This window comes from Haliaeetus leucocephalus, unplaced genomic scaffold (assembly GCF_000737465.1).
Source record: "Haliaeetus leucocephalus isolate CR32 unplaced genomic scaffold, Haliaeetus_leucocephalus-4.0 Scaffold395, whole genome shotgun sequence".
Taxonomy (NCBI): domain Eukaryota; kingdom Metazoa; phylum Chordata; class Aves; order Accipitriformes; family Accipitridae; genus Haliaeetus; species Haliaeetus leucocephalus.
Genome location: NW_010972831.1, coordinates 6,790,588 through 6,815,733, shown reverse-complemented (window position 1 = coordinate 6,815,733; position 25,146 = coordinate 6,790,588). Strand labels below are relative to the sequence as shown.

Genomic DNA, 25,146 nt, shown 5'->3' with positions numbered 1-25,146 from the left:
TGAAATGGATAAAACTAAAGCTGTACAGATGTCCTCTTTTTCAGTAATTGGAATTAAATGTGTAAGATGTTAGTGGCTTGAGTTTTAAAGAAAAATTATTTTCTTTCGACCTTTGTTTCTGTATTCTTAATTAATTCATCAACTAGGCCACCCACATGTAGTCTGCAATAATGACCTTTCTCAAAAGTCGCCAGTTTTGTGACTGAATGTAAATCTGTTAAACATCTAACATTTAGTTGACAGAGAAATATGTGGTCATTTAAAAATACAAAACTTGATTCTTAGTGCTTTTGATAGAGTGACGTGATTGATGAGATATCATTGTGTTGCCTTCACAGATCATCCAAAACACATGAAAATATTTGAGGAAATATTTTAAAAATAACTTACAAAAATAAGATAACATGTTGATCTTTTTATGTTTTAAAATGTGATTGGTGCTTTTTTTCTGTTCCCTATTAACTTTTTATTGCATTAAAGAGGAATTTTCAGAAAAAAACTGCAGACTGCTGCAGTTTTGAAAGTTCATTTTCATTTGGTAAGCAGTTGATAACAATTGAACCAAATAAAGATGCTTATCGAGAGCAAGAATTTTTGTGAAACTTCAGTCTAAAGCAAAAAGAAGCTAAAAGAGTAAAGCGTATTCAATAATAAAACTTTTAACTACATATGTAATTCCACTGGTCATTAACACCAGTGCTTTTATTTACAAGAACAGCTTTCACAAATGCTAATTTGGTGTTCTAATGCTCATATATTTGGCATCAATTTTCTTCGCTTTTTATATCTACGTGTATTACAGAAGAATTCTTTTTATATATAAATATAAAAAGAGCAACAGGATTCCCTCAGAGCATAATACTGTCTGCCTTACTTTTATTAAAGGAGATCTGTTTTTTGTCAAGAAGACATTTTTGTCTCAGATAAATGGTTCAGGCTGAGCGCAAGGCTGTTTTGAGTTTATGCTGGATTCTATTAAAAGGAGTGCAGTAGTTAATGCCACAGATTTATCACTTTTAGCCCTTTTCCACTGATGTTTGACCTTAGCTGTAAGTTGGGGGAGGCTAATTGGGGGGGTCGGTATGGAGGGGGTTGTTTTTTGTGCATACGTCTTAGGAACTGAAGTGAACACTGCCCTAACTTCAGCTATTTAAATCAATGGAGATCTTAATAAGTATACATGCAAAGATCTATATATTATATAATATTCATATTTATAAATATTGCCAAACCTATTTGTTTTTATGATGATGGGATTGTTCTTTCTTAATTTTATTAAGAGAAGGACCTGCGTGATTAGATTTGTGTCCATTTTTATTTGTGTTACTTTCATGTTTTATTTAAAAACATGTCTCTACTGGGATAAGTGGTGTAATTTGCCTTTAAAGATTAAAATAATTGAAGTCATAATTACTAGTGGCTTCTGTTCAGCAGTATGGAAAATACAGCGAATGAATCAAAATATGGCATAGGAGGAAAAAAGCTTTGGCTTCAGCTATCTCTTGCCCTCAAAGCAAACACTGTTTTCTGATAGTAAATGTAATGATCCCCTAGGTGTTTTGTCTGCTTCTCTTTTAGAGTAAGATAAAGAGGACTTGATTCATCTTCGATCAACTACAGTGTTCTGTTGAACTTTAATGGGGCTGGCTTGGGAGAGCTGCAGCGTTGCCTCATCGTGTCCAGCTACAGATGGTGTTGGCTGGACAGCTTTTTTAAAAATGATGTTGCAGCTCTCTTGATAAGGTGCTATTTGGGCATCAGAAAGAGGCTGAGTGCTGGTTTACAAGGCCATCTTGGTAGAAGAGCCTCAGTGTTTCTTTCTTGTCCATTGTTTTTCTTAAAACGGTGTTTCTGTTTGTAATGGTAGGGAACTCTGCAAGGAAGGTACTGGAGCATCCTTATGAACCTCAGTGACTGTGCAATTATAAGAGTAATGCTAAGATTTATGAACCTTTTTCAATGAGAGACTTTGTAAGGTCTTTTAATAGTAGGTTAGAGGCCACTACCTTGGAGAAAGAAGCCTATTTGGGATGAAAAAAATTGCAGCCTTGGGATTCCTGTGGGCTTTGTATGCTCTCTGCATCGGGAAGCTGAATGAGCTGCTTCCTTCGAGCTTTTTGACAGCACTTGCATGCGTTATTAGGCAATTTGTACCACTGATTTGACTTCCAAGAAAAATTTCCAACTCTGCTCTTTTCAGTGGTAAGAAACCATAAACTGGCCGAAAGGAACCAGTTGTACAATGTCAGTATTGATTTAATGTGCCATTCGTTAGCCTACGGACATCGTTCTCTCCAGCACCTTTGCACATAGCGTCTTCCACTTCAGCCTTTGCAAGAAGTGGTTTCTAAAACTTGTGAAGCCTGTGTGGCGGAGGCCTCGAATACTTCTTCATTACTGTACAGCTCCAGTTTTCACCCTTGTCTGCACAAAATCTGTGCTATTTCATCTGTCCAAATTTATAGAAACCCTGTCGTACTGAGGCAGTTATATCCATTTAGAGCTCCAATACAGGAAATTATGTATTCCACTATAAAGCTTCTTGTGTTAATAGCATAATTTTGTCTTCCTTAAGTTCTACACTATGGTGAAATTCATCCTAGGATTTTAAAGCTATGCAAGCTCTAAATTGGCGTGCAAACCAGGCTTTTGTTTTGTGGCAGGTTTGGAAGGGATGTTTCCAAAGAGGGCTCCTCTTTGGTTGATGGTGTAGTTAGGTCAACTGCTGTAATTCCTTTGATTTTGATCCCCCCCCGCCCCTTTCCTTTGTAGTGTTGAAATTGTAAAAAGTGACGTATGTTTTCCCCAACTGTCCGCTGCAAAAGTGCAGGGAAAGGACATGACAAATCTTGCAGTGCGGCCTGAAGATTTACATACAAGTTGGTGATTTTTAAAAAAAGTACTTTTTTTCTCTGTTCCACAAGGATTTATTTTTTCATGTTGCTTTAAAAAAAAATGAAGAACATTTTTTCAACTTCATCTTACCTTGCACAAGCAAGTGTTGTTTCTGTGTGCGTTTCATGAGCAAATATTTCCATTCTGTGGCCACAGTGGGTAGGGAGTGACAGATATCAGATGTCAAGAAAGGAGGTGGTGTGGCACCATCACAACCTGAGTTTCACATTCTCCGCTATCCAAGGATTTCCAAATTTTCGAGTAATGAAGGTGCTTTTGGGGTGGGGTGGGTTTTGGGGTTTTTTTTTTACTTTTTTTTTACTTGGCTAATGCAGGAGACTAACGTATTTTAGTTAGTGTCTGAAAGCTCTGTATGAGCCAGGCTTGGTGGCAGGCAGGGATCTTCAGCAATCCCAGGCTCACAGTGGCTTTTCTTTCTTTCTTTCTTGATGGGATGTTACGCCGATGAGTTGTTCTTCCTTGTATTTCTGTCACAAGCAATGGAATTGTATAACAGCCAAAATAAGGACTGCTTTGCTATACCTGAAAATCGGCCTTTACAGTGAAAAGTGAAGATTTTTAAAAACTCCTTTTAGATTAAACACAAAGGGTATTCTTCCAGGAAGATAATTTTAAGCAGTGATCGGGGAGGGGGGGGACCAAAACATTTCAAAGCATGGAATCAGTTAGCATAGCATACAAATAATAGATTTGGGCTTTATTGTATTCTCAGATTGGTATGTCTGAGGTGCTTCACAATTTGTAATGTGAAATTTTTGCCTTGTATCGTATTTCCAGAGGAGAAAGGTCGTCTTACCATCCAGAGTGTTCCTTGTCTGTTGAATAGGGGTTTTATGTTGTGGGGATGGTAACAGGGGTGCATTTATCATTAGCTGTTTGTTTTGTTTGGTTGTTTGTTTTTTTTGGTTTGTTTTGTTGTTTTTTTTTTTAAAAAGCCATGCTGAATTAATCCAGTTTACAGTCTGTAGAAGATGATGCATGTGAAATATGCTATATAACTGGTTTTAGCAATGATTTAGATACTGTTGATACCTACACATTTCTAGATTAAATATTTTTGTTTCACAGAGTAGATTTTAAAAAACTTTCTATTTCTTTTGTAAAGCTAGTTTACAGTGTTACTTTATCAATATTTTGTATCTTTAATTAGAGCGAAATGTTTAGGATAAGACCAAGTTACATCTTTTCACAGCTTCCACTTTTAGGTACAGGAGTTATTTAGTGCAGTTTATATAGGCTGAGAAAAGAACACTGTTTCTTTGAAAAGCTCTTAGGAAGATCTCCAGACCCTTTGGTTAGTGGTTCTGGAATAAGCACGAAATGCTGACAACGGAAAGCAAAACCATAATTGTGCTTATGTGACAGTGCCAAGTAATTTGAACATTTAAAGTAAGTCAGGCGCAGGCCTCTTCATCCATATTACGTGACTTCTTTAAACATTTAAAGATGATTTCTCTTTTTGAAGCATAAAAATATCTTCAAATTATTCTGATATGTTAGGAATAGGAAGTATTAAAAACCTTTCAGATTATCTTGGAAGCAGCGGACAAATTATTCTGAACTTGAAATGGGAAATTTTGCACTATCTTATTAAGAAGGTGGGTTTTGCTTACCACAGAAACCCTTTTATTAAGTCCTCTTCTGACAGATCTTTCTCATTGTTTTACTTAATTTAGTCTTTTAACGTGATACAACCAAGGAGTAAAATACTTTTACAGCTCTTGCACATGTTTTATCCACACATCTTTTGGTTCTCTTCTATAAATCAAAGAACATCTTTTCCTTTTCATATAATTAGACCTTGATAATACTGTGTGTCCTTTTGGAGGTCCTTTTGTATGTCTTCACAATCAGCTTTAGTTTTGACTGGCCGAAGTAGTTCTATGAACTTCAAATAGCCTTTTGTTTAAAAAACCCAAAAGCTCATCCTTTGACCCTTTCTCCAGAAGATGTTGCGCAACACAGATCTCGGTCCAGATATTTCCCTTTCTGCTTAATTTCCCTCTGTTGTGAAAACTCTCTCCTACCTTTTAATGGCTTTTTTGTTCATACGAAGGTATTTTATGACAGCATGATTTTTTTGAAGGGGTTTTGATTAACAGCCTTTTTAATACTGTTATTTAACATCCATTGAAGCAGTTTCAAGATGGAGAAGATTCTTATTAGCTGCATATTTTGTAGTGCAGCTGCTTCTCATACACACTCCCAGTCCTTAGCATTTCTTGCGCCATTTGGAAATCCAGATACCTCAAGTCTGTCACCACTTATTAGCAGCATGCAAGCGTAGTGTTCCTACTTACGCAACTGGTGGAAAGCAAACCCACTTTCTTTGACTGGTTTTTTCGGTCCTTTTTTCCACTCGTTTGCCATGTATACTTTGAATCCTCCCAAGGAAAATGCTGATTTATGTAATGGTTAAATACCCCCTTTTCTTCTAAAAACTCTATGCTACCTCTTGTTTTTCTTTCTATTATGTGATTTTTTTTGTTATTGCTTGGAGAAAATTATGTGTTGTTTACAGTTAAAGAATGGTGTATGCTCTTCAGTGCAATTACACTGATCCTCCTTACATTAGTCCAACTGCACGCTGCTGCTGAGTCTGGTGGAATGAGAGCTCCTGTCCACAGGAGAGCTGAATCAGGAGGAGAGCTCCTGTCACAAATTTACGAGTGATAGGCCCTCTCGATTATAGACGTACAGAGAGATCACAACCCTTGCTTCAGCCAACGGCAGTGGAAACCTTCACGTAGCTTACTGGTGCACTGCATGCAGACCTCTTTTCTAATAAGCTTCTATGCAGCCATTAATACTTTATGTAGCAAACCAGTGGTATTTTCCCCATTTTGCCTTATCTGAATAGGATAAATAAATAAGGAATCCGGGTATAAAGTGCATAAACCTTTCTAGTTAATAGCAGGTTTTTGAGCATGTCTCGTATCTCTTTTATCTGAAAAAAATCACAGGAGGTTGTTTGTGTTTAGTTCACGTGCAGTTTTATTTCTAATTCATACCACTGTGTATATCTTAAAACAATTCCTGTATCAGTAAGTTGGTGTGTTCTTTTAGGTGTGTTTTTATTTTCTAACCTTACTTTGTCTCTATTAATATTATGCAGGTACTTGTCAGTGAGGACTCTGATAGTGATGGTATTGTGGCCCACTTTCCTGCGCATGAAAAGCCTATTTGCTGCATGGCTTTTAACCCTAGTGGTAAGTTATTTTACTCTTTTAATGTGATAGTTGTAAACAAGATGAAGACAGTGAAATATTATAGGTATGTGTTCCATTGCTTTGGAGGAATTGCAGATACCATTGTGAAACATGCAAGTATCTACTCACTGCTACTAGGATTTTACCTGCTTTGTTGAGTGTTGAATGTGTCATACACTGGTTAATTTGTCTTTTCTGGAAATTTCAAACTTAAGCAACTGTTATACTACCGTATATGTGAGAAGATCCAGTCTACCGCTTCAAATGTAGCAGAAGTACTAAGGAATTCTTTTCTTTTGGGTATCCTGCCAGCCAGGTATCTAGATGTTCTGATACGCAGGTATCCAGAGGATCAGCTCATGTATTAAATTGTACTCCTCCATAAATATGAAAATAAAATTAGTCGTTTCACTGGCACTGTTTTTTTGGAGTATCTTATGCTGCCATTATGTGTTTTGTTGATGAAGAGCTTGTGATTCTACCCTCTCTCCTGAGTTAAATCAATGGTAATCTGAAAATACTTGTAAGAAACTCCTCAAAAGTACCTGTTCCTCTCCTTCCTCTTTATAAATGAACAATGACTGTGGACAGCAGAAAACCACAAATTTGTCTATTAATAAATCTTATTAATTTGATAATTGACATGTTTACTACTTCATCTGAGGACAGCAAAAAAAAAAGTTTTGGTTGATTGCAGTAGTAGTCAGTGAAATGGCCAGTGAATCAACAGCTTCCACTTGCCTAAATTAACGGTTTCTAAAATGTAGCAAATGCCATGAAGATCTTGAGGATGAAGTAACATTTCAAAGAATAAAACTAAATGTCTGTCATTTATGTTTTCACTTTTACTGACCAGTTGGTCTTATTCTGACATCCCATCTGTTATGTCAGAACTCTTTAGTAGTGGTGTGCGGTTCACAGCATTTTCACTGTGATTTTTTGACATAAAAAACTGTGTTCTCATCTGGCTGAATTTTCTTCTGATACTTAAGAGAATTTTTTGTGGAACTCTGCGCATTTAACTGAGAATCAACTATGCCAATTCCAGAACAGTAATATTTTTGCTTTGTACTCTGGTAGAAAGATAATACCTAGAGTTGAGCAATGCTAATTAAGTGAAATAAATACAGATGCTTAAATTAGAATGCTTTATAAATATTAATGAAATGCATCCTTAAGACAATTTTTATGAATGTATAAATTTAAGGGAAACAATGTTTATGCAAAAACTAATTAACTTATTATTTTTTAAATTGAAGGACATATGTGCATATTATTGGATTACTTGTAGCATAATTGAGTTCTTTTGGTTTGCTCGGGTACTAAAATTACAATCCTTTGTATATGATACAGCAGACTGTTACCTTAGATCTAATGGTGCAATAAGATACTTAATGGCAAAATGCTTTTACTAATCGGTGTTATTTTTGACTGATTGCAAATTATGTGTTTTATGAGATATTTGCAGGAGGGATGATTCACAGCAAGGTATTGAATCATACTGCATGTTCTGAGTACTGCAATATCAGAACGGTTGAAAATTATTACCTCAGCTGCCTACAGTATGAAAGCAGCACTTAACACAGGATTCTGTATTCTTTATTTAACATCAAGACAGAATTTTGTTTGAAGCCAGTGTTGCAAGTAAAATCAACTTAATCCATTATGTAGTGGTGTATTGCAAATCAAGCTGATCTCATTACAAAGTAGAACAAAACATGAGGTGGCTTTTGATACTGTCTTCATCTATTGGCTAATTGTAGTGAAAAACCACTTTTACTCGTAATTTCAAGCAGTGTCTGCAATGCTGCACTAGAACATAGCAACTGCAAACTTTTACTATAAAGGCAAATAGGGAACACTGATCTGTTTCAGTGAGCTATTTTATTCTCTATGGCTGATTAAATAGCTTAATTTCATCATGTCTCATCCCAAGGGCCCGTGAGCTCCACAGGTACTCAGGTCTGTAAAAACTTACAGGATTGTGGTTGAAAAAAATCTAAAAACAAAGCCACCCCTGAAAGTCAATGGATATGGAAGGTGGATATGTATGATTTTTCTGTACTAAACCAGTAGAACAGTGCCACAGCCACTTTAAGCTGTATTTTAAAGGTATCAGTTGCCAGTAAGATACATTTTTTGGGCTTCTGCTCTTTATGTTTTCATACTGAACAAGGAGCTTGCTAGGGTTAAGTTAATCATTATAAAATAAAAGTACAGAATTTATGGGTATTGTTGTGAGAATAGCTCCTCATAATACATTGTTTCACAGTAGGATTATCAGAAAACAATCCAATGGGAAGGAAAGAGACTCACTAATGTCAGTAAATGGTTTTCCCTAATCTTTCTTTCTGAAACCAAGAAGAAATCCTTTACTGCATTTACAGTGTCCAAGTTATGTTAAGTTATTACTTTCCTGATTGAAAGTCTGTTGCAAACAATGGCAGGACTCTTGCTGATAACGTCTGTGTCTTTTTTTGTTGGCTTGTTTGTTGGTTTGTTTGGTTTTTGTTTTGCTTTGGTTTTGAGGCTTTGGGGGTTGTTTTTTCCTCCCAGCAAGGTAAATAATCTATGTGGAGTTCTGAGCTGGGTTCGTTGGCAAGGAGAGCTTGCTGTACACACAACCTTTTACATTAGGTGTGTTATAAGGCAAAATCATGAAAGAACAAGCAGGGGTGTCTCTGCGTAGCATTTCACTGTGCTGTGTAGACATTTCTGTATTCACTTTTGGTGGCATTAGATCTACCTTTTGTTTAAATTAAAGGCAAATCTATTGAATTTTTTTTTCTTTTTTGTTTTTGAGGTATTCAAAGAAAAGAAACTTGGCATACAGTTAGCTTTTTTTTGGTATTAGATCTATGGCTACTATGAAAATCTGGTTGAATAATAAAATAACGAACTTGAAATATCATTTTTGAGCATACTTAGGGGGCACCATAGGTTTTTTTTTTTAATGCTGCCTAGCATGTCCCTATATACCTTTTCCAGACCCTTATGTTAAAAGCTTGCTTCTGAGTCAGTTGATTTTAGGGAGACTGTAAAAGTCTCAGTCTAAGACATATAGCAAATCATGTTTAACATTAGAAAGAAGAAAAAAAACCCAAAACCATAAAGGAGAAAAACTGCAGTTCCTGGTAGTTTAGGTTTGCTCTGTGTTTTTTTGCCTGTGTACATCAAATTTTAGTTTTAAAAAAAAGTTTTGATGGTTTACTATGGGGAGTGGGTTACTGGGGGTTTTTGGGGGGGTGCAATGGGGGTGGAGCGGAGGGAAGGGGAGGGCAGGGTTTGTACTGCAGCTGAAAATTTGTGGCCAGGCATCTCATCCACAAAATCCCTTAGTCCTATGGAATTTCTAAAAGCTGGGTCCTTGCGTATATTGTTACTGCCTCTCCCCTTAACATTTTTCATTTTAATAGGTAAGATATGTAGTAGTTCAATAAAAGTGAAAAAGAACTGGTCCTTCTTTGCCATTTGTTGCTGATTGACTCTTTGGGAAACAGACATCAAATGCTAACTGGGTCCTTATTCTAGTGGTAAAAATAAAAATTATGATGTGAGCCTCCTTAATCTGTTCTCTTAGCCAGTTGTGTTGTCAGCTTTGCTGACGGTGTTTCTTCTGGCTGGTGGGCACACTTCCTATATAACGTTCTTGTTCTGGTTTTGGAAGTGTGCTTAGTAAAGTTTTAAGTTCAGGTGACTTGGCACTGTTACTTGTTTCCTTTTTTCTTTTTAATTGGTAGAATATGAGTATTTCATGTATTGTTTTCTTCCATAGGAAACTGACACAGTGTTGCGATACACTATTATTTGTCAACATCATGGTTTATTTATATAATGCCATATATGCCAGTGGCTGCTTTTGTGACTTACATGAAGATAAGGCCCCTCTTCTGAAGCACTCATATTTTGATTTTTTTTTAGTTTGTTTTAGACATCCATCCAATATTGAACAAATTAAATGAATGTTACAGTAATAATTTAGCATTGCCAAGTGCCATGGAAGAGATGCTGCGTATTTACAGGAAAAAGGGATCTGATTTTGCAATATAGTCACTTGATAAGTATTGCATACACATGGTATTTATTTATTTTTTACCACAACCCCTTCCCATGAAGTGATGCTTGCACCACAGTATGTGGCAGGGATACTTGCATGTAAGAGGAAGGAGCTGTGGGGCCCTGGTGCAGGTGATGACCAGAAATGGGCTTCTGCCAGCAGAATAATTCACGCAGCTTGAAAATGGCCAACAAGCCAGATGAATTTTGCGGGGAGCCGTCGCTGGTAGACCATAAGCTGGGCGCTGCAGATACACAGGGTTTTTCGAGTGGCAGTCACTGGATGTCTGTCGCTGATAGGGAGAAAAATAGTATTTCTTCAATCTAATTGGGAAGGATCCACATCTAAGAAGGAAGTCACATCTCTTAAGCATACAGAAACCATTGCGAGGGAAGTGAGCTGCGTTCTGAGAATATTTAGTTCATATTTGAACAGCCATCTGATCGTCTGTGCAAAGCAGCTGCTGCAGAGTGAAGAGCACCATGTCCACTCTTTCATTTCTGAACAAAGGAAGGCAGCTTCTAACTTTTCGGAAGACTTCAAGCCTTTTATTAAAACTTTTCAAGACGAGAATAAATAATACAAGGAAGTGAAGTAATATTAATAGACTGGGGACTTTATTAATGTACCTCTGGCATGTATATTGATGTAGTGGAAACAAGAGGCTTCTACTTACAAAGAGACTCTAAGAACAGTTACTTTAATTCACTTATTAAATGAAAATCACATTAAGCTTTTGTGTGGATGCTTTTACTTAGCGTTAACATTAGCTCGATTCATTTTAGCTTGAATATTCAGTTTTGGATGAATGGAACGCCACCTTATTGTGGACAGAGCATCGAGACAAAAATTTAGTGCTGCTTCCTAATTCACTTTAGGTAATTCAGATAAATTTTTCAGACTGCATCTGTGTAGATATGCTCCCAAACCTGCACGTCATATTTTTCCTGGTTATATTTTTGTTCTGAAGAAAATCTTGATACCTTTAGATGAGGTCCAGGAACAAGGTTTGTCTTTTATAGGATTGTAGTCAATACATCTTGGCCACGCAAAAATAATCTAGGATGTTGTTAGTTATACTGAGTAGCATATAATGTCATCTGCATTATTTACTTTTTTTGATGAACATGTGTGCTCTGTTACTGTTGTTTACAGGACAACATAGCCTTCCATCATTTCTTGGAATGGTGATTTGGCCTGTTTCATGCTATAAAAATGTAAGATATTTAGAAATGTCAGTTATGTACAACCAGTAATGATTTTCTCTTATATAATGTAAAACAGCAGTATTGACACTAAAGTCTGTATTTATTATGGTTGAATTTTTACCATAATTAAAATGTAGCCAGGATAGAAAATTTTGGTAAATACTTTCTTGGTTATGAAGATGTTTTTCTGTCAATGCAGCATTATGCATGAATTTGTCATTAGGAGGCTTTAAACCTTTATATGTATATAATATTTATATATTTTTATATTTTAAATATATATTATATATTTAGATAACAAAAACCCCAGAAACCCCAGGTACAAACCATTTGCAGAATGTCATAGTTATTATAGTATCGCAGGAGAATCCTGTCTGCTGCATAATGTAAATCAACAAGAGCTTCTTATGTAAACTCTGGATCAAGGTACCCTGGACTAAATTTTGGACAAAAGGAAGGAATACACCATAGGGGGTTACTTAAATTAAGATGTCTACAGAAAAACCTCCAAGCTTTCAACGTGTCGATGATAATCTGCCAGGAATTGTAAGTGTATGCAGGGTCTGAAATGGAGAGAGGGAAGGGAAGGGATTAAATGTTACCAATTAGAATCAGTTGCTCAATGGTAAACTGGATTAGTCTAAACTAGAGAGTGTCTAGACTGGAGACTAAAGGAACCATACAAACATCCTCGTTTTCATTATGTTGTATTAGACGCTGTGATTTAGAAAGGAGGAAAAAACCTCACCAATTCTGATGTCAGCCGTAGTCCATTAAAACTAATTCACTTTGTTCCTTCTTCCATCGTAGACATGGAGATGATTGCTAGTCGCTGTTGTTAAAGGCAATAAATACACTGGGCTACATAGACCTCTGGCATGATCTGTTATGGAAATTCTGTGTACGGCTTCATTCAAATGTTTTGTTTTATTGCTATTCCTTTTAATATTGGTCCAAAGTATTCACTGTTTTACTTTCATGTAGGGTCTTGGGACTCAAGCAAAGTTGTGGATGCAAATATCCTGAATGGAGATGGTACTGAGAATTAAGACTTTCGTGTGATTTCGGAGGCATTAGGTCTGCTTGCCGTTTGTTTTTTTTTTTTTCCGTTTTTTTTTTTTTTTTTTTTTTTTTTAAGACATTGCTATATAAAGTTCTAAGGGTGTGTATTATTTGGAAGTTGGATTTCCACATGTTTAAAAAAATGGTTACTGATTTTCATTTTTTAATGAAAATACACCCACCACCACTCCCCTCCCCCCTCCCCCCTTGCAGAGGAAACAAAGTGTTTACTTTTGGAAGGCTGTGAGGTGATATTTATCTTTCCACATACTAAACCTCCAAACCTGAAAACTGAGAAGAGGAGGACATTACATATTTGAAAAACACACCAATGTGCTATATTTTTTTTGCAAAATATAATTATCTGTATTTTCCTCCATACTCAGGGAATATATTCCAAAACAAATTGGAAATTCTGGCTTTCTTAGTATCCTAATTTTTAATCATCTGATTCTTTATTTGTATCTACAGTTTTAAAAGGATGTGGCCTCTTTTCCCCTTTTCTAAATAGATTTCTTTCAAGTATGTTCAGGTTCCTGATTCTCTGTCTAATTAGTATTTTTAATCCTGTGCATTCAGGAAAGGTATTTTCACTGATTGTTATAAAGACATATTAAAAAAATAATACTTTTGTTTTTAAAGATATACGAGTAAGTTTTGGGAAGTCCATAGAACAGCATAAGTTTTGTGTTTCCCTCCTCTGTATCTAGTTATTTCATGTCATTTTGTAATGCATTTCTAAATAGTTTCTAAAACGTTATTCTTCTCGTCACTGGATATATTTAAATGGGCTCTGGACTGACACACATACAAACATGTATTATACATACACAAAAAAAATTCTGTTCCTCTTGTGTGTGAGGAAGATTATGGAAAAATTATACAAATGCTATCCATTGCTAGTACGTGTTCTAATGAGAAACCACCAGCAAATAGTTAGCCATTGTTTGCAGACCGCATCTCAAAGGAAAAGTTAAAAATACAGTAAAATTTACATGACGGAATAACACTGCAAAATGAACTCAAAAGAAAATACTGCTTGCTTGACGAGCTGGCATGCAAGCTGTGGTGTATGGCTTCTATTCATAGAAGTGAAATTAAAGGATGCAGTTAAACACAGTTGTGAAACGTCCAGTCCAACAGCTGCATTTAGTTTGTTTTTCAATTTCTCATTGCCTTTCTTGTTTATTAGCTGTGACTCTGAGGTCAGAATTAAAACAAATATTTTAATGGCAGCATTTATGATGTTGGCAGGGAGCGCTACGGCTTAGTCCTGCGAGTTGGACAAGACTCGCGATGGGTGGTGTGAGGTAGTCCCTTCAGACCTGGAACGGAGTCACGATTGGTGAGACTTTTCAAAGTATCGTGTCTGTAAATCACACAACTGATAAGCATCGTGGAATCTGCTTTTTAGTTCTGCTAGCAAACTGGACATGCTTAAAGGATCTTAGTTTTAGGAGGCCAGAAGGGAGGATCCTTTTATAGATTTTTTAACATGGTAAAAACGAACAGAATCCCTCTCTTCATTATGACAGATCTAAGGTATAAAGGCCTTTATGAACTGTGATAATTAAAACCAACTTGTGTGTAAATTATACACATCTATTCATACTAGAGAAATTGTTATACATGCTTTTAAGAGTAATTTTAGAGTCTATGGGGCCGTAGTTTTATTTTAGTAAATTGTCTTTACTTCACCACATTTAAAAGCAAATTATAGACGTTTTATTTGTGCTAAAGCTGAATATTAGTTGCTAAATACGTTGTTGTCCACACTTGTGCAAGTTCTGTACAGCCATAGATAATACAATAAAAATAGAATCCATAAGGAAGGAAATAAGATCAGTGTTTCAGAAATCAGTTCCAGACAGATTTTTACCTTATATTTACCATTTCTATTAGCTAAATTTCATGATAAACTGTAAGTTTCCCCTCCACCCTCTATGAAAACAGAAAACTTTATAGACACACCAAGCTTAATTAAGTTTTATAATCAGTGAAGCTAAAAGTATCAATTTTTTTAAAACTTTTTCTTTACATGTGCAATGTATGTATTTTTAATATATAGACATTTCTTACTAGTATTTCAAAGAAGGTAAAAAGTAAATTATTTGCATTTTGAAAGTTACATAGCTCAAGGGTTTATTACAGATTACACAGCGATAGAAGTTACAGAATTTCTTGTTCACCTTCCTCCTAATCCTAAGACTTTAAATGATGCTGGGCTGTTAAATGTGACAGGAAACAGTTGGTTCAGCCTTTCAATCTAGACCAGCTGCTCATCTTGCTTTAGCAAATATTATCAACAGGCCTGGAAATAAACAACCCCCTTTTTTTTAATTCTGTCTGTACCTTTATTATTTTTTTTTAAGGCAAAAATATATTGCCTACAGTAACATATTCTGTCTTCAAAATGTGGCTCATGTGGGACAGAATTTTTGAGAAGACCAGCTGAAAAAGGAACTCATTTCTCAGTATTTGGAGTCAGTATTGTAGCTGACCCATGCATTCTGTTTATTTGGTATGGTTTAGTGTCATAAACTTGGGATTTTCTAGGGTTTATAGAAATATGAAGCACAAGGTTGAATATCCTTTTTTAGGTTAACTTGAGTTATTGATTGGCCTAGGTTTGACACAACAAATAAATGCGTGTTTTACCAAAGGCTGCCTTTTCCTAGAGATACTGAAAGAGAAAAGAAAGTTGAATTGTGTATAAAGGCGTAACTAATACATCACAATTTTTGCTTTCCATGTTTGAGATTTTGATTCCAATAAAAACAGTGAAGATACTGATAGAATCCAGTTTTTAGATGGAAATAATGTATTTAGTGTTTGTAAAACTTCTGTTTGCCTAAGAAAGTGCTTTCTTGTTAAGGAGATTTTTGTCACTGGTACCTAGATGTTCTCCAACAGTAAAGTTTTTAGCTAACAAATGTGTGACTAAACTTTGCTGGTTTCTTTTCTTTTCATTTCTAGGAGAGTATTTGATAATCCATTGTAAGTATTCCAATTAAACCCAAAATTTACTGTATGTCAGAATTATTGATCATTGCACAGGTTAATCGTGTTTTTTGGCAAGCTTTTTGTATGATATATGAATGAGAGCTGTGGTTCATAGGTTAAATTTTAGATGGTTGGTGACAGTTTTAATGAATGCTTTAAAGTCGTATTCATTTTATTGTCTCTAACATAATTTCATTCTGTGCAATTCACTAGTTAATGGATAGTCTGTTCATTTGTCTAGTGCATGGGTCAGTAAGTTTCCTTCTCCTTTCCCTGTAGAGGGGAGGAAGGGCCAGATCCTCTCTAGCTCGCAAAGGAAGGTATGTTTTATATCACTTGCTCTCCCTGACATACACATTGTGGGATCACAGTTCTAAAAGCAGTCCCACAAATTAAGGGTGCTGCAGGAATGCACGCAGGCAGCGTATGCTCCTATGTGCTCTACGTGTATGTGCTGCCTTCCCACCCAAGCAACACTAGCTTTTTTTTTTTTAACAATACCATCTTCGTAAGACAGATGGGAAGTTACAGCCTACTTGTATTTTACACTGGTCTATGCCTTGGCATACGCTGCAGAAGGAGAATTTCCTATGAAAATTAGGTAGAAACACCATTTGTTGCCTGTTGCAGTTAATGTGTACATTTCAGCAGCCTAAGTTGTCTCAGTCGGGATTGTGGTGGAGTCAGTGGCGGTGAGGCAAGAAGAGAATGTGCTTTATAAAACTGAGAAATCTCCATGGGTTCTGACTGCCGGATTCATGCAGCAGTTCTGTAAGTGGGTGTTAGGGTGAATAACCTTGGTGTCTGAAGTAAAATCCCCCGCCTCCAGCTGAACTCTGGTAGCATTTTTCCAGTCAGTACGCTGTGTTTTTGCCAGGTTGCTGAGATACTTCTCAGCCCTTATAGAAATTTGAGACGGTTAATTTTTGTTCTTAAAGCTGCCACCATTCTTTACAAACATTTAGAGGGATGCCAGCTATCCACTGTTGGCGACTAATCACACGGCTATAGTTGATTTTATGTGTTCTTCTATGCCATTGAATCGGGATCATCTTACATGAGGAAAGAACAACTTTTGGCTTTTCCTGCGAAACAGAACCAGGCTATCCTTTGCTGAAGATAAACTATATAAATCAGACCTTCACAGGACTAACATCTGTTGGTTTTAACCTTTACACAGAGGGGTACAGTGCAAGCTTCATACTCATTCCTGTAATGCTCTTCGGTCACAAGGTCTTAAGGATGCCTATGTGTGAATAAGTGGAACATGAAAACACCTATATATGTCATTTTCACAATTTATAGATAAAGGGTAGAGAAATGAGCGCTAAATTTTAGATATGTCCACTAATTCTGAGTGTCTCGATATTCAAATGTCGAGTTTGATTTTGGAGGGTGTTAGGATATCCATTTCTGTTCTGTCCATCTTCAGTGTGAACTGCAGTGCTGCTCCTCCTCTGTAGTTCCACTTTCTGTAGAAGCCTCATTACGCAGCCTAACGTAGTGAACAATTCTGGAAGTTAGGCTGAGCTACTGAGGCAAGCAGAACAGGAAATTGTGCTTAGGTCTTAATTCCTCTTTTCACCTGTGAAAATTGGCAGTGCAGAATCTGAACCGGTCACAGCCTCCTGTTCTCTGCACAGGATTTCTAGCGTCCGTCCTGCCAAGGGTTTCAGAGGAGGTGGTCCAGGCGCTGCGGGCACTGTGGTTATAGCAGGCTGCCGTTCAGATGCGTGTGCCTTTTCCTTTCTCTCTTCTATGGTGTGTTTGGCACAGCCTTTGACGTGAATTCCTTCAAAAAGTCCTAGTTGCATAGTAACTGCAGTAGTACAAGCCAGTAATTTATTACAGGACTGCAGGACCTCCCAGTTTCAGATTTTGACTTCTGCTGTTGAGCTGGGACTAGCCGATTTGGACTTGGACTGTAGTGTTAGACGCTGCTGATGAGCAGCAGAGCTGTCATTTCTTTGCTCTTACTCCTTGTTACTGGGACCATACATACAAACTTATCTATTACTTATATTTGGTTTGGGAATCGGGTTAAGAGTAGAAGTTTGCACATCTATTTGAAGTTTGTTTAAATCTTATTCATTACTGTTACTGTAAGGTTTGTGCCTTGTTTCTCAGGCTGGGGAGGGAAGGCTTCATTGCCAAGAATTATATCTGCAAAAAATCCAGTAGGTGGCTGTGGGTAGCCAGGAAAGATGAGAATTATCCTGTATTTGAATTTTTTTTAGAGGTTGTGCTTCAACTGCCAATTTGTTAAGCCAATAACTAGACTCACAGCCTCTGAAAAGGACATTTTGTTACAAAAGCTTAGTGGTGGTCTTGTTTTGGGACAGTGTTTTTCAATAAAAGCTTTTCTCTACGCGTCTTAAATGTAGCCATAGAAGTGTTTGCCAGCCACAGGATTCTGTCGTGGCTTCTTACCGTTCTAGAGGGAGCAATAGAAGCAATATTTTTTCAGTGCAAGCCCTTAAAAACAAACTGAAAATAGGATAATTAAGTAAAACATAACTGTAGCAGTAGCTAAGTACACCTTAAATTTGGCAGTAGCACCAGCTTTTAAATGGGTGGGGTGTGGAAGGTACATTCTGATATACATAAGTAATATGTATTACTTCCATATATTGTGTACATAAGCGTAAATTCATACAGCTACCTTGCAAGTTCAGAACAGGATGTGTTCTTGGATCCAGATAGCTTCGACAGAAGGCAGGAAAGATATAGGATGTAAGACTTGATCCTTACGGAGTTGAAGGGCAAGGTGGTAAGAAAGATTCCAAAGAAATAGGTTTAGAGAGGAAGAAAGGCGTTCTCAGTGAACAAGAAGTGGGAGACTTTTCAAGCCGTGGTAGTTGACTGACTGAATGGTGGCATAATTCCAGCAGCGCGAGGGAGAGGGGGTAGAAGAGAGGTTTGCAAACAGTAGAGAAAACAAAGAACAGAAATCAGAGCTATGGATATGATTTCAGTTTATTAGAAGAGGACAGGTTAAAAAGAAGGGTGTGTTGAAAATGAACTGTAGGAACTTCAAACTTTTAAATTAGGGATTGAAAGCTAATTTTAGGAAAATTGAAGGATTGAGAAGTTATCACTCACTCAAGTCACGCAGTAACTCGGTGCCAGAGAAGAGTGTTACATAGGATCCCTGATTCTTAATCCATTGCTGAAACCACTAAGTGACATGTCAAATTCAGTTCACTTCTATACTTTCATTTTGTTGTTGTTTAACTATGGTAATTTTAATGTCAAAGAGAGAAACTTCTTAACTAAGACAGTCAATTAGTAAATAGCTAAAACATGGTGCTGTTTTATAAGTATGTGGGGTTTTTTCTTCTAAATGTGGTAAATAAATGATCTGCTTTCCAGAAGTGTTACTCCTGCCAGCTTAGCAGCTGAGAGCTGTGAAGTGCAACACATCTAAAATTTTAAATAATTACGCTTCCTTGGCTACAAAAGAGCTTTTCCATCCATTAATAACAAGAAAATTAATGTTGGACCAGCAGTAAAACAGATTAAACTGTATGCCCCTTTGGATGCCTGACTGCACCTTTAACGGACCTGAAATTCCTCTGATTATTTAAATGCTCTATATTGAAATGTGATGGTGGCCTTGAGTTAATAGTTAAAGAGGTTTAAATTGGAATGTCTCTGCAGAAGTTTTTCCCATTGATCAGAGCAAGTGGGCAGAAAAATACCTTATTTGATTGTTGGGAAGCATTGATAGTGCTTCACAGATTAACAGAAATTTTTTTTGGTCTCTTTTTTCTACCTAAGGTGTACAGTCAGTCTTTTATTAAACATGTAGATTAGTTAAGGTTTGGAGATATCTTTTATAGTGGCAAGTGCTTTATAAGCTAATTTATTGCAGTACTGATATGGCTGCAACCAGCATTGCATCTGTGCTTGGACTTTTATAATGACTGCAACTTTCTGCTCCAGTTTGCAAGATTAATCTTGTTCTGGAACATCACCTTCCTGGATGTGTCATCTAGAGTAAAATCAGCTGTAATTATTTAATGACAGAATAATTTGTTGTTTTTTCTCTTTTTATTTTGACTTTTGTTTTTCAACTTGAATTACTGCCTTTGAAGACAAACGTATTAATATTAACGTCATGACATCATGTTTGATGAATTGCAATTACAAAGATTGTGTCTCTATATCACATATGCTGAGCCAGAAGGTGAGAAATAATTTGTGATCTGTAGCTTGCTAGCATTGCTTTATGGTTTGTTTGTGAAGGAAGAGTGTCAGCAGTGGAATTTCTTACCAGCAAAAGTGTAAATAAGAGGACTTTACAGAGAGAAGAAAATCTAGTCTGTTTTAACACGAAGTACGCTTTGAATGAGGACAAACAGATTATCTCCTCATTGTGATTAGCCGGGTTGAAATCAATGAGAATGCCCTTTTCATGAAATCATGTCGATGCTGTTTTCTTCTGTACTTTTTAATTCTGTTTGTGTACATTCTCCTTTTTTTTTTTTCCTTCAGTGCTTCCCCAGAGGAAACTGATTTTCATTTTACAGAAATACTTGCCTAAGTCTAGAGCATTTCCTACCTGAAGGTGGAAGACTTTAAGCTATACTGAAAATTTAGGAAATTCTTGATCATTTAAATTCTCTATCAAATAACTGCTACATTTTGGATAGCTATGGTTTAGATAAGTATTGTTTAAAACCAGTCTTAGGTAGAATCACTCTTTGTTTTCTGTGAGTTTAACCCTGGAAACACACTGAACAGTATCTTGAATCTGAGAGGAAAAGCATATGAAATCCTGCCATCAGTGCTATATAGCATCAAGTCATTTGGGTGGAAGAAATGTATTTAAGAAGGCCAGTATGGAAATTTGCAGTGCATGAATGATCCTATTTTTAAATTTCAGAAATATGTGATTATCAATAGCTTAAATTCATCACTACTTAACTTTTTAGAAAACATCCAGTTTCATATTTTTTCTAATCTAAGCGTTTAACCTATTGTCTCCAAAGAAATTTATCACCAAAGCAGAATTTAGTAGTAGTTAGTAGCAGAAGTTGCTAGTGGGTTTGAATAGAGCCCATTTTCTCTTTTGACGAGCTGATATTTGAGGAGGGGGAGAAGACAGGAAATGTTTCTCTGTCATCAAATTGATGTCTTCATGCAAATAAGGTATTGTACTGCTGGAGAAGTGTGATTAAATCATTGTGCTTCATCACCTACCTTTTGCTGCAGACAGAAGTCATATATAAATAATTGATTTCCATCTATGTACCATTTATAAGCTTTTTTCATTACTACCAAAAAGTCTTGCTTTGATAAAGAAGCCTTGAGGAGGATGGTCTTAGGCCTCCTATCTTTTTCAGTATGTCCTCTTTCTGTAATTTTTCTAACGGTTTCAGTAATTTTTGTAGTCTCCTATTCCTCGCTTCTAAGAGAAAGGAAATATTGGGGTCTTAGTTTCTTTAAGCATTAGAAATTTACAATTACCCTAATCTAACATTATCCATGGTCGCTTTTTACGCTACTGCAGAAAATTTCACAGTTTATTGAAGGATAGTTCTTTAGTCACCTTTTTGTGATCATCTTTTTATAGAAATTTTAGTCATCTGTCGATAGAAACTTTGCATTTTGTTAAAATCTGTCAAAATTGCAGGTAAATAAGGTGAGTCTTAATAGAATGCTGAATTTATTGAATAAGATTGTGGGCACACTTGTAAACGTTGATTTGTTCAGGTATCACTATTGCTGAATATGCTCTGTTTTCATGATAGATTTATAATTAATTCTAAAATATATTAAAATTATTATCAAAGCAGTCATTTAGCACAGCAGGCATTGTTAACTTCTTTTTGGATTAAAGATGCACAACTGTATGAAAAGAGTAAAATTATTTCCCATCTTGAAGTTAGTGGCAAAAGCTCTGTAGACTTCAGGGAGGTCAGGATTTTACCCTGTCTCTGTAACATTTACTTTATTGTCGTTCCAATGAAAAGAGAAAAGCATGATAACATGTTACAGCAGTAAAAATGTTTACTGCAATCTCCGCAACTAACAAACCCCAAAACACTAACGTAACGGTAGTGGCTATGGATTTGTATCCCTTTTGGAGCAGGGTTAAAAGAAAAGGGAGTCTGTTCCCTTTGATCTTTTGTCCTCATATTCTTAGCTGCCCTCAGTGTGCGTCCTTTAGTTATGGGAGGGAGAAGCCCATCCTGATAAAGTTCTAGTATTTATTGGGCCATCAGCTGTAGTCAGTTAGTGTTTGAAACTGGTAAATAGTTTTTTTAGTATATAAAGCATACCGTTGAGCCATCTGTTGGACATGGTAAATGTCTGACAGTTTCCATACATCCACCCCAAGCTCCAAATACTCAGATTAAATGTATAATTGTCCTCAGTGTGTTACAGTGTATAGAGATCTCCAGGGTACAGTCATAGATAATTATTTATTCACAAAATAGTTTTTTGTTTTTCTTCTCTTTCTTTTGATTTGCTGGGTTGTTGGTTGGGTTTTTTTAATATTTTTTAAAAAATATTTTGGATATCTTTATGTACTTGTGTTTATTTTGTGGTGAATTTTGTTGTTAAAATCAGGTTTTCCTTATTTAGCTAAGGTTGTTTTGGTTTTTTTTTTTTAGACCAAATTTTGTAACTGTGGCATATGTGTTACACTTGGAAGTATACATGGGCTCAGTAGCACTAATATTTTGACTAGCATCAGCCTCAGAGAGGAGTTAAGTGAGTATAAATAAAGCTACTGTTCATAGGTCAGGTCATACGTTTCATAAAACCACGGTCCATATAAACTTTGTCACATCTTAACAAGATGCATGCGCGACTGCTTTTGTGAGAGAGCTGCAGTAAAGTAGAAATCTATACAATTAGCACGGAGGAGGTAGGAATGCTGAGAGAAATGCGGATGGACTGAATCAGGAGTGACTCTTAAGTTCAGCGTGGTTCCACTGAGCTCTCTGGTCCTGTAATTTGAAAACCTAAAAAGCATAATATTAGTGTTGCACGGTATCCGTGCTCATATTTAAAAAACAAAATCTGAGAAGTTGTTCATATTTTTTTATCGCAGTTCACGTAAATAGCGTATTTGTGCAATGGCTATACAGGTCTCTATATGGCTTTGCGTGCATGGGAATGTAAGAGTTGCATTCCTAAATTTAAGTATATCCATGAATATACGTTTCCTCCATGCAGATGTGTGCCTGCTTTCCTAACATTTGTGCCCTTGGAGTTTTTAAAACAAATCCAACACAGCTTGAACGTGTTGAGTTCTTCAGTGTGTAATTACAGAATGACATTGTTTTGGAAGGCGGAAAAACCTTCTGTTACTCTGGAAGATGGCATTACTTAAAGCGAAGTTACTCAAGAAACTTAAACCCAAGGTGAAATTGTGTCTACCTCATTTGTATGCATATAATAAACAACTATGCAATTAGATAGGTGTTATAAATAGGATGTGGTGGAGATGCTTAGGCTACTCAGGTTTCCTAGATTTTATAGCAAGTACCCAACCGAGATTTGCTGCTCTCTAATTTTGCCGTTTGGGCTAACCAGCTGACGCCTAGTTGAAAAGAGTTATGTTCCTACAAGGCCACAGAAGCCTTAGTATTCAGACTCTGTCTCCTTCGGATTGCGGAGAACTCTGTGTACCATCAGCAACTTCAATCCCACCCTTTAGGCCAACCCTCATCTATCAAACCCGGGCTGAGAGCGAGCGAGAGGAAGCTCCCAGATAAACATACAGCAGCGCCTAAACTCCTAATCACTCTGGGCTTCCGCTTCCAGGCCCTATAATTAGAAGTCCTTCTTTTGCTTGTATTCCCAGTTGACGCAAATGCTTTTTGTGGCTTGGCACCTCATTTAGGGCGTGGGCTTAGTTTATGGCCAGGCCAGAGTCTGGTTTAGTCTTCTGATACTGCATAAATAGCTCTTAACCCACAGTCTACATCTGTACTAGTTTTTCCTTTTATGCATATATTCCCTGTATTTTTTAACGTCTCTATCCTCAAAGAAGCTTATTGTTTCCCAAACAGAATGCATGAAAAATAGGAAGCTGTAAATTGGGGCAAATGCATCTGTCAGGTAAAACAAAGCTTCGGTAATTTTTTTTCCATCTAGGATACCTGTTCCTTTTAAACTGGATTTTAATCATCTCTGTGGATTTGAAAAGCCACACAGTAAAACAGTCGATTAATTTAACCTAGCTGCGCCCCTCATATTACGGATAAGCAAAATCAGAATTTTTGCAGAGAGAGACATACTAAGTAATATCTGCTTTACACATAAATTTCCACTGGGTTCTGTGTATGCAAGACTTTGAATTGATTTCAGATGTTATCTGTTAAACAGGGATTAATGCCAGTTTGAAAAATAAGCAGGAAATCCTTGAGAATTATTCACTTTTCATCTATGATTATTCATACATAAAGTACATCATAAGAGAAAACATATTTGGACTGAACTTATGACAGCTTTAACCCATATTTCCGTCTAAACAACTTTTTGGGAAAACTGTCACAAGGTCTTTTAGAAAGCTGAGTTGAAGTTTCCTGCACTTGAAAGTGAAAGTGAGGTAACCACCAAGATTTGAGTTCATGTTTCTCTACTGGGATTAGGTATTTCTGCTGGGGTGTTGCAGCGGTGCAGCGGCCTTTTGTTGCAGGGAGATGGAGAGAAACGAAATGGCTGAGCTGTAATAATTGAAAACTGTGATTCTTCAGTGTGAAGTAATGAGAGCTGGAAAATACCACACCAAAACCCAAGTTAAATGTTCTAAAACATCAGTGATTTATTGTTTGAATAACAGTAGTAAGTAAGATATTTCAAAATGCTGTTTTATAAATACACGTTCTTTCACATCTGTGGTATTGTGCTTGGGACCTCTGTGTTGATACAAGTTCTGCAAGTATATATTTGTATTTCAAATGTAAATGTGAGTATGAAAGGTCCTCCTTTAACTTACTGAAAAATAGCCGCTAATGTAAGCGAAGGGCCTGTTTTCCCTCGGCTTTCATCTAATAAAATGCAGTTATTCCAAACAGTGACAGAGAGCAGGATTTTAGATTAGGCATGCATAATTGCCAAATCAGATACCACCCATCTTTCTATTTTTAAGCCAATTCCTTTCCACCCACAAATGTATTATCTTTCACCTCTGTACTCCTTCAAGTTAGCAAAAACAGAAAAAAAAAAAAAACCAAAAAAACACTAAACCCAAAAACCCCCAAGGCAATGCACATTAATATGGAACCAAGAACGCTGCACATCATATGGAACTGATCAGACCTGCAGATAGGCAAGCATATTTCACGGCTTCATTTGTTCAGATACGGTGTATGTCATCAAAAGAACAAACAGGTAGCACCGTATGCTTTATGGATTTGTGCGACATACGTTGTAGTGTATGGTCCCCAAGTGAGCTCTCTAGCAGCGCCCTGCTTGGGTTAAGTAGAGATTACAGATTTGGGAAAAAATCTTCGTGAGGAGAAGGGTGAAATTGTATCATGTCTGCATACTGTGGGGTTTATTGCACTGTCCGCAGACACCTGCGTTTCCAGCCAATATTGGAAACGAGATACTGGTTAGCTAAACAACCGGTAGATTTGATGGACAACACAGTATGGTAATTCCTGTGTTTTCACTGGCTCATGATTATTACGCAGCTTTCTGTCTCCAGCTTCCAGACAGATTTTTG

The 25,146-nt window shown here is 36.6% G+C and overlaps 1 protein-coding gene across 8 annotated transcripts in view; it reads left to right on the top strand.

The window, feature by feature from the left end:
- Positions 1-25,146, top strand: part of BCAS3 (breast carcinoma amplified sequence 3) — a 374,628-nt gene that overhangs the window by 82,343 nt on the left and 267,139 nt on the right. For all 8 annotated transcript variants that reach the window (XR_774766.1, XM_010573787.1, XM_010573786.1 and 5 more), the window contains one exon: positions 6,032-6,125. Coding sequence is in view for 7 of the 8 variants with exons in the window: in XM_010573787.1 (XP_010572089.1) it covers positions 6,032-6,125 (94 nt within the window). In the remaining variant the exon portion in view is untranslated. The remainder of the gene's footprint in view (positions 1-6,031; positions 6,126-25,146) is intronic.